The sequence below is a fragment of the Patagioenas fasciata genome, chromosome 18, assembly GCF_037038585.1.
Source record: "Patagioenas fasciata isolate bPatFas1 chromosome 18, bPatFas1.hap1, whole genome shotgun sequence".
NCBI lineage: Eukaryota > Metazoa > Chordata > Aves > Columbiformes > Columbidae > Patagioenas > Patagioenas fasciata.
The window spans coordinates 283656-293547 of NC_092537.1; the positions used below are offsets into that span (position 1 = coordinate 283656).

General features: G+C 60.2%; 2 protein-coding genes across 2 annotated transcripts; both read left to right on the forward strand.

Moving 5' to 3' along the window:
• Positions 1-503: 503 nt before the first annotated feature.
• MYADML2 (myeloid associated differentiation marker like 2) lies at positions 504-3446 on the forward strand. Its single transcript, XM_065852671.2, has one exon. It carries the CDS (start codon positions 1358-1360, stop codon positions 2264-2266), a length of 909 nt encoding a protein of 302 aa, XP_065708743.1. The 5' UTR covers positions 504-1357; the 3' UTR covers positions 2267-3446.
• A 2161-nt stretch (positions 3447-5607) lies between these two features.
• Positions 5608-9260, forward strand: PYCR1 (pyrroline-5-carboxylate reductase 1). The gene is made up of 7 exons (XM_065852626.2): positions 5608-5833; positions 5901-5971; positions 6053-6232; positions 6809-7030; positions 7597-7689; positions 8067-8230; positions 8330-9260. Exons 1-7 carry the CDS (start codon positions 5767-5769, stop codon positions 8487-8489), a joined length of 957 nt encoding a protein of 318 aa, XP_065708698.1. The 5' UTR covers positions 5608-5766; the 3' UTR covers positions 8490-9260.
• Positions 9261-9892: the final 632 nt, after the last annotated feature.

The window sequence follows — 9892 nt, forward strand, 5'->3', positions numbered from 1 at the left end:
CTGTTGTTACCAAGCATGAGGTTGATGCAGCTCCCAGTTAGGAAGTCACAGACCCTGACAGCACAGCTGATGATGATCTTGAACCATTTGAAGGGTTTTAAGGCTCTGGGCTGGCCCTGGTCAGGCTGGGTCCCTGCAGTGGTGCTGAGCTCCAGGACAGCCCCGTCTCCACACTGGGGCGGCCCCGCATCCGTGCCGGGAGCAGCGTGGGGTGCTGGCCGGTGGGTGAGGAGTCAGCAGTGCTGAGCTGAGCAAGGAACTTTTCTACTGTGTTGTGTTTTTTCTTTTTCCCATTCTGAAGCTACATCAGAATTCTTTTCAGGGGCTTTTAGAATTAGAATGAAGAGACTTTTGGGTTGAGGCCAAGTCTGGGAAATGTGTGCCAGAAATGGCTCCTGCGGCAAGCCTTGATGGGGCAGGAGGAGGGTTCAACACTGTGGAGTGAAATCTCTGTTCCGAAACAGAGCTAAGAATATCAAAGCAGGCTTTTTGTTTGGTTGTTGTTTTTTTATTTTGTTCTGTTTTTCACAATTTTATTTGGTTTCGGCACTCAGAGATACAAGAATAACTGGTTCCCGTAAAACAGAGATGGGAAGCGTTCATAGGGCAGTGAGGTCCAGTGCTCGGAGTCTCACAGCCTCGTGCTCTGGCTGATGCCCAGAGCCCACAGGTAAATGCATCACCGCTCCGGACCACGCGCAGCAGTGACTCAGCTGCTACCGCAGCCCCTGGCCCGAGTCCCCCACCGGGCTCGTGTCCCCGCACAGGGGCTGGGGCGCCGGGGCGCAGCTCCTGTCACAGCCCAGGGTCCGTGGGGCAGCGGCAGGTTTGGTGACCCGAACGCGTCGGGGGAGCGGCAGGATGATAATCGGGAGCCTCTGATGGAGCTCACGGTTTCAGTGTTAAATAACAGCAGCTCATGGCAGTTGAGGGGGGGCAGGACTCATTCCAGAACTATTAATATAGCCCCTATTTATACACCGAGGTGCCTGCAAACGGCGCAGCAGAGAGCCACAGCTGCAGAGCTAAAATGGAATAAATGTCACCCTCCGGGGAGAAAGTGATCCCGCCGGCCACCGTGGGGGAGCGGCGACGGCGCAGGGAGCAGGCGCGGGGCAGCGCTGAGCCCGCGGCAGCGGGGCCGATCGTGGCAGAGCAGCCGTCCCTCCCTGCCGCAGCCGGGGCCGCCAGGACGCGCACTCAGCGTCTTGCACAGCGGCTCCCGGCACCGGCAGAGAGCGGCGGGGACGCGGCTGCTGCTCCGCCAGGCCGGTACCGGCAGTGACTCGGACAAAGGAGCAGAACCTGAAAGGGCGTCTGGGGGGTCCTGACGGGCATTGTCTGCGGGACTGGGAGGATGATGGAGAGCACGGGAGGGCCGTATCTGAACACGGCTGCTGTGACGTCCCCTGTGGGAATTGCTCGTTTGCTGCAGATGACGTTTGGATGCACCACGTTCAGCCTGGTTGCTCACCAGGGGGGATTCAGCGCGGCGTACGGCACTTTCTGCATGTTCGTCTGGACCTTCTGCTTCGCCATCACTGTCTTCATCATCACCTGCGAATTCACGCACCTGCACAGCTGCCTGAGCATTTCCTGGGGAAACTTCACGGCCGCTTTTGCCATGCTCGCCACGCTCATGTCCGTCACGGCCGCGGTGATCTACCCGCTCTACTTCGTCCAGCTGGGCTGTTACCCCATCGGCTGCGAGGTGAGAGACTTCCGCATCGCAGCCAGCGTCTTCGCGGGGCTCCTGTTCGTCGCGTACGCCGCCGAGGTGTTCCTCACCAGGGCGAAACCGGGACAGGTCACCAGCTACATGGCCACCGTCTCCGGGCTCCTGAAAATCGTGCAGGCGTTCGTGGCCTGCATCATCTTCGGGGCGCTGGTAAACGACAGCCAGTACAGCAAGCACGTGGCGACGCAGTGGTGCGTGGCCGTCTACAGCTTCTGCTTCGTGGTGACGGTGGTGGTGGTGGCCTTCAGCGTCACAGGCAAGACGGCCTTGCCGTGGTTCCCCTTCGAGCGCTCGGTGGTGGTCTACACCCTCGGGGCCGTGCTGCTGTACGTCAGCGCCGCCGTCATCTGGCCTGTCTTCTGCTTCGACAGCAAGTACGGCTCCCCGCGGCGCCCCGGCGCCTGCGCCAAGGGCAAGTGCCCCTGGGACAGCCAGCTGGTGGTCGCCATCTTCACCTACGTCAACCTGCTGCTCTACGTGGTGGACCTGGCATACTCCCAGCGCATCCGCTTCGTCTCACACCTCTGAGACGGCTCTGCCGCCGCGGAGCCGCAGCAGCCGCGGGGACGAGGCGGGAAGGCGGCGCTGATCGGGACGAGCATGAGAAGCATCAACCAAGGCCAAGCCTGACCAGGGCAGCAGACGAAGGACCTGCAGCGGGTGGGCCGCCCCCGCCCCGCACCGGCCGCTGGGAGCCCGGGCGCGGCAGCACAGCCCGCGGGACGGCTCCTCCCCGGCGGCCGCCTCCTGCCACAGCGGCCCAGCATGAGCAGACACCGGGATCCTGGAACTGCTACCAACGCTGAACTGTAACCAAGTGACTGCCCAGGAAGTGGGAAAGTCAAATGCAGCAGGGAACAGCAGCTCTGGAGCTGGAAAACAGCCGGGGCTGGTCTGGGCCGTGTGGTCAGACACGAAATGCTTGCAAGTGCGGGAAATGCCAGCCAGGACGTTTCTGAGAACATCGTAGTTGCAATAGTATTTTGAAGATTACCAGTCCTTTTCCCTCCTCTCCTTTGCAGTTTGCCACACACAGATAACATCCTCAAGCATGCACCCTGGGGAGAAGCATGGGATATTCCGATTTATCCAACACCGAGTCACCGCAGAAATGAACATTTGCGGAATTTGGGCTGCACCGCCGTAAAACGGCGCAGAAGAGCCGACCCGCGACGGCGGAGCTTGGCGTCCGCGCACCAGCAGGACCAGAAGGGACCTTGGCAGGTGCTTTGTCTCTGTTCATAGGCCACGGTTTCTTTGTGCTGATGTCAATAACATTTTTCCGAAAGCGTAAAGATAAATCTGCAGGGTGGGAATGGAGAAAGGAAGGTGGAGTAGAATTGTTCTCACAGTGCTGGATAAAAGACCAAACTGGGGGGACGCGGATGGGATGGGACGTGACAAAACTCGTGTCCGATGGCACCAAATGGGGAGCGCAGGCTCGACCGGGCGCTGGGGCTCCCGGCTCTCAGCACCGAGCTGCACGGCCCCGGCCCAGCCCGCAAACGCCGGCTCTGAAGCCCCGCGGTGCACTGCTCAGGTTTCAGGCTGAAATGCGAACTTCTGATCCAGGGAGAAAGCAAAGCAGTGAGTACTCGTGCAGAAGGTGAGCAGACGAGATCGGTTTGATTAATATCTGAAGTAGGTGACTGTCAGAAGCAAGATTTATTTTTTAACCAAATTAAAGCTGAAAGGCAGACTCACTACATCTCCAGGTATTGGTGTTCTTTCATCTTGCTTTCCACACAGCTTTTATTTCCCCAGACACCGCCCTTCTGCTTTCTGTTGGAAAGCACAGCTCAATTTATTGTGATGTTTAGAGCCTGAGCATAGCCCCAAAAAAGCACATAGACAAGACAGCAAGACCTCAGGCTGACATTCCTTGTAGCAGAGTCACTCAGGAAAAAGGAAGGAAATCCACTTTTCATCAGTGCTTTGTACGGGGTTTGGAAAGCAAAGGAAAAGGTCGTTGGGACAGGTTGTGTTGGCTGATTCTGCTTGCAGGTAAGAAGCGGCTTTCAGCAGCTGAATGAGAGCCCAGGGAACAGGTCAAGGACGGCACGGGGTGCGCTGAGCAGCCCGCCGAGCGGTTTTCTCCCTGCGAGTCCCCGCTCGGGGCAGAAGGAGTCGGGCGCAGGGCTCGGCTCTGCCTGCTGCCGACGTAAAACGCGACGGGAGCCACCCAAACAAGTGAAGGGGTTGTACAAATGAGAAACGCTAGCGTGGGAAAAGAAATGCATTTGTGCTGGAGAGGGTGGCGCACGGAGGGCGGCTGCCACAGAGGGAGCCCGGAGCACTCCCGATTCATTCCTCTAAACGCGCCAGCCTGCTCAGACGAAGCCGTGTCACACACAGCAGGCGACCGTGACCCACCATGGCTTCTGCTGTAAAATTAAACCTGCAAACCCAGGAATGTTTCCTACCGAAAGCATCTGCGGTGGCCTGGGGAGGGCGGGGGGAACAGCAGGTGCTCGGGCAGGGGCCGCTGGTCCCCGGGGGCGGCACCGCGAGTCTCTCGGGTGCTGAGCGCGGTCGCCAAGGTCCTCAGACGGCTCACGCTTTCTTCAGCTACGCGACTTATCCAGTGCCAGCGACATGCTGAAGGGCCCAAGAGAAACAGGTAACTGGGAGACAACGGGGGTGACATTTAGTGTCTTCACAATAAGAAGGAAACAGGATTTAACACGGAAATCATCGTATCACTGACGGAGGAGTGAGAAGACAAGTCAGTGCCAAGAACAGCGTGTTCAGATTCAGCTTCCTTATCTGCCAGCCAAAGACTGAGCAAAAAATGTTAGCATGGTCAAAATGGCAAAAAAATATTGTGTGGACAACAATCCATTCTTTTAGGAGGAAAAAAACAACCCCAAACCTCATGCTTCAGTGGTTAAAACACTAACCATTGGAAACTATGAGATTACCCAATCGAGGGCAGAGAACATCCCGTATCTGCTCACTGTGAGCTTACCAGCCAGCCCCGTCATGATTCACTTAATTAAAACCTCCTCCATTTCCAGAGCTCATCTTTCCCCTTAATTAATAAATCGTGATCAAGTAACTTGCCATAAAACGGGCTTCCTGAGACCCCCACTCTTCTGGCGAACTCGCGTGGGGTCTGCGCGCTCGCTCAGCACCGCGGGCCGACCCAGCCTGAGCTGTGCCTACAGGCATCGGAACCTCCGGTGGGCTGGGGCTGGGTGGGTGCTGCAGACCGGGCTCGGTGTCCCCGCAACGTCCGCCCCGGCGCACTCCGAGGTTCCCTTGTCAATGGAACAGGGAGAAACACGGCAAAGAGGGGAAAAAGCCCCGGCCCGCGCGGCAGGTGACAGTTCTGCAGGGGCCGGGGTCCCGCCGCGACATCACCTGCCCGGCCACCGGGCCACAACACCCCGGTTCGATCGCGGGAAAATCCCTTTATGCAGCAAATCTAGCGGCAGCGCCGGGCACACGGGGCTGCGCGACCCCGGGTCCCGGCGGCACAACCCGGCCCCGCGGCGGGCGAGCCCCGGGGGGACGCCGGGCGGCGCGGACTGAGCCCCCCGGCCGGGCCGCTCGGGGCCGCTAACGGGATGAACCGGGGGCCCGGGAGGCGCCGCCCGAAGCTTCCAGAAGGGCGCGCGCTGCCACCCGTGGCTGCGGCGGGGCGCTAGCGCCGCCTGGCGGCGCGGCGTGGCACACGGCGCCCGTAGGCGATGAATGATGCAACACCCGACGCCGGTTGCGCCAATAGCTGCCGAGCGCCGCGCCGCTGGCCACGCCCCTCGGCCCTGATTGGAGAGAGACAGCCGAGGCCCCGCCCCGTCGCCCGCCGATTTGCTGCACGCCGGCGCCCCGCCCCGCTGCCACGCGGCACCGCCTCTCTGTGCGGCGCGCGGCCACGTGGAGGCGGCGGCGGGGGCGGCGGGAACGGGAACGGGAACGGGACCCGGACTGCGGGTCCTGCTGCTGCTGTTGCTGCTGCTGCTGCTGCTGCTGCTGCTGCTGCTGCTGCTGCTGCTGCTGCGCCCGCGCCTGCTGCTGCGCCCGCCATGAGCGTGGGGTTCATCGGCGCCGGGCAGCTCGCCCTCGCCCTGGCCAGGGGCTTCACGGCGGCAGGTGGGCTCGGGGACGGGCGGCGCCGAGCCGCCGAGCCGCCGGCGCTGACACGCGGTGCCGTTCGCAGGGATCCTGGCCGCGCACAAGATCACGGCGAGCTCCCCGGACACCGACCTGCCCACCGTGAGCGGGCTGCGGGTGAGTGCGGGCGGGCGGCGGCGCTCCCCCCGGCGGGCCGCCCCGGGTGACAGCGGTCCCGTTTGTCCCCAACCCATGCAGAAAATGGGCGTGAACTTCACGGTGAGCAACAAGGACACGGTGAAGAGCAGCGACGTCCTGTTCCTGGCCGTGAAGCCGCCCATCATCCCCTTCATCCTGGAGGAAGTGGGCCCCGACATCGAGCCCCGCCACATCGTGGTCTCCTGCGCGGCCGGTGTCACCATTAGCTCCATCGAGAAGGTGAGGGGTGTCGGGGCTGGGGACCGTGAGACCGGCCTGGGCCGGTCCTGCAGCTGCGGCCCCGCAGGAGCTGCTCCGGGGGACACACGTCACTTGTGCTTCCTAGGATCAAACTCGGGCTGCAGCCAGCTGGTTGCTTGGATCACCTTTGCCTGTGATCAGGGAAAGTCTTTGTGCCAGGTCTTTTGTTACATGAGGTGCTGTCAGATCTCCTTTCTCTCAGCAGAGGTGGGTCCTCTCCCAAGTTTCTGCAGACTTGGTGCTCAGTGTCTACAGGAGCTGCTTTTGGGACTTGTGAGTTGAGGTGGGAACGAGGCGTTCGGGGTGTTGTTCCCAGTAGCAGCTCTGCCCAGGTTCCTATTTGCTGGTACTGCAGAAGACTTCACGCTTGAGATTGTGCTGCTTTGGCTCAAAGCAGGGAGTTTGCAATGCAGGAGTCCCTTCCCTCAGCTTGTGTTGTCCTTGCCCCTGGGGAGTCCCTTCCTAGACAGCCTGCCTGGTACGCCAAACATGCATTAAAGCTCATTTTTCTCCTTCCTTTCTTTGTCTCTTTCTCGAATAATTTTCTGCCCTAAGAAACTCTCTGCCTTCTGCCCCACACCAAAAGTGATCAGGTGTATGACCAACACCCCTGTGATTGTCCGGGAAGGTGCTACAGTCTATTCCACTGGGACTCATGCGGATGTGGAGGACGGGAAGCTCTTGGAGCAACTGATGGCCAGTGTCGGCTTCTGCACCGAGGTGGAGGAGGACCTGATAGACGCCGTAACAGGGCTCAGTGGCAGTGGCCCAGCGTATGTATGTGCTGCTTCCTCAACTTGTGGCACTCCTGGGGAGAGCAGTAGGCTCTGCATGCGGTGAAAGCCTGTGCAACTTCAGTTTGTCATTTCCTGGTTTTCTTGTCACATTTGTGATGGGATGTGGAATACAGGTGTCCAGTTTATAACCAGCTTATAGCCAGTCTGGGTCAACAACAAAAGTGTGTTATCAATGAGATGAGTCTGGAGTCCACAGCTGGTGTGCAGTGTCCATGTGTCACAGACTCACAGCAGCACACAATGGTTGGAGTTGGAAGGGGCCTCTGGAGACCATCCGGTCCAGCCCACCCGTGTCCATGCTGCAAAGAGTGGGCCTGTAGTCAGTGTGACACAGAAGCTGAATTTCTCCCAGCCCCGCACTCCTGAGCTGGAACCAGCGGGCGGGAAGCCTGGCACGGCCCCTGTGCAGTACCGAGGCGGCTTTTGTCAAGTCTGTAAGCGACAGGAGACGTGGTGTGATCCTGGCGCTCTGGATTCTCTCCTCCCTGAGAATATCAGTCTTGGAGTAGAGACACCGAGTCACGTTTTTCCTCTGTCCGGTCTCAGGCGTTCACTGCCCTGGATGCTCTGGCGGATGGGGGAGTGAAGATGGGGCTTCCTCGCAGGCTGGCGGTGCGGCTTGGAGCACAGGCTTTGCTGGTCAGTATTTCCACCTCCAGGACACATCTGGGTCTGTGCCTGCTCTGCACGGTGTATTCTGCACAGCATGGTTCAAAATGATCTCAGTTCTCTCCCTGAATCTGCTTAACGAACCGTGTTGGGTTTGGCCGCCGGCAGTTTGGGGTGAGGGGATGCAGGAGATGTCTGCGGGTGGTGCGGCAGCTGGGCCTGGGCAGCCGTCACCCCTCTGCAGGCTTCTTCAGCTCTGGAAAGCGTTCTGGCAGCCTGCTGGTGGCTGTCGGGCAGGAGCCCAGTTTTGCACGCTGTGTTCGGTGCTGCTCTGGGTGCTGGAGAACAGGAGTATTTGACAGTCGGTTCCTCAGCCAGAGCACTGGCGGCTGTTTTCCTCGCTACAGGGTGCTGCCAAAATGCTGCTGGAATCTGAGCAGCATCCTGGTCAGCTGAAGGACAACGTCTGCTCGCCCGGGGGAGCCACCATCCATGCCCTGCACTTCCTGGAGAGCGGTGGCTTTCGCTCGCTCCTGATCAACGCTGTTGAGGCTTCGTGCATCCGGACAAGGTGGGCAGCCGGGAGGTGCTGAAGCGCCTGCAGAACCTGCCCCCACACTCCCCGTCTTCTCCTCTGGCTATGTCTTTCTCTCCTACCGCCTCATTGCAGGGAGCTGCAGCAGGTGGCAGACCAGGAGACGATCTCCCCAGCAGCCATAAAGAAGACTTTGCTGGATAAGGTGAAACTGGAATCTCCTTCGCTGTCCATGGCATCTGCCAGCAAAGTCAGCCTGTTCACCAATAAGAGCCCCGGCAGCAAGAAGAACTGACCAGGCTGCGTAGTCTGGCTGTGCTGGCCATCAGGCTCCTCCGTGCCCTTTATTTTTTGTAGAAGGAAAAGTGCTCGCTCTGAACACTCGTGTCCCCATCCCTGGCTCTGGGCTCGTGGCGGCTGTGGGGCAGCGCAACGCTGTAGGAGAGGCTCTTACCCTGTAGTGGGGCTGGTGCACACTGCCCCGGCTTTGCTGTTCCCTGTTGGGCAGGGGTGATACCAGCATCTGAGCTTCATCAGGGGCATCGTTTGTCCAGAAGCCTTTGATACTTGTAGGACAGGCAGGGTTTGTGGTGTCCCATGCAAAAATGGTTTCTAATAGGGATTTTTAAGACCTTTCAGAATGCCTCTTTGTCTCAAAAGCTTTGAACTAGGCCTGGATCGCCCTTGCCCCATGCTGTGTGTGCTGTAGGAGCTTGTGTCTTGCTTTAGCTAGGGCAGATGCTGCAGAGATGGCGCGCGCCCCGTTAGAGGCTGGGCCCTAAAGCACCTCCCAGAAGGGACCAAAGTGCCTCTGTCCCGTGCCCTGTCTGCCTTGTCTTTGGGAGGCAGACAGTGTGAATGCCTGGACCACAGTTTCACTCTTTTCTGGCCAGCCCTTCTCCCTGCTCCCTCTGGTTTGGGGAACCGTGAGCTGCTCTCCCTGTCCCTCCTTCGCTGTTCGCCAGGCTTGTCTGCTTGGGCAGGTGGAGTAGTGGGTGCTCCCCTTTCCATGTCTATAGGCACGATTCCTCTTCCTCTTTAAATAATAAACTGCTTCTCTGACAGAGACCTGCAGCTGCTCCAGCTGTTTGGAGTGGGTCTGTCTCTTGCCCCCCGCAGCAGCCGTGGGTCCATGTGCCGCCACAGCCAGCGCGCTCGGGGCGTGCAGAAAACGTGGCTCTGAGGCCGGTTTGTCTGGCGTGGGACCGGGAACCTATCAGCCTGGTTTCCTTGTCACCCGTAGTTCCCGAGCAACACCACCAAAGTTATTCTGGGGTTCTGTGCTACCAAAGCCCGAGTGTCCCCACCCTTGAAGCTTTCCAGTGTTTCTGCCACTGGCGATGAGATTAACAGCGCAGGAGCCGGGCCTGGTGCTGACGGCTTTCAGCGGGGCTCGTGTCGGCCCCGGCCCCCGCGCCCGGGAGGCCGCTCCGCAGCCCTGCTCCAAGCGGCGTTTCCGGAGGAGACCTCGGTGCCCCCCGCGCAGTTCAGCGGCTCTGAGAAACGGGCGCGGCACAGGGCTGAGGGGAGCGCGGGGCGGCCGCGCTCCAGTGACCCGGCACCGGCCGCGCTCCCCCGGCACCGGAGCGAAGACGCAGAGAGCGAACCGGGGAGAAGGCCCTGGGGAGCAGCACCCCCTGCCGCGGCCGCTCCTCGCCGTGCACCGCTGACACGCGTGGCAGCCCGAGGGAGGCGGCC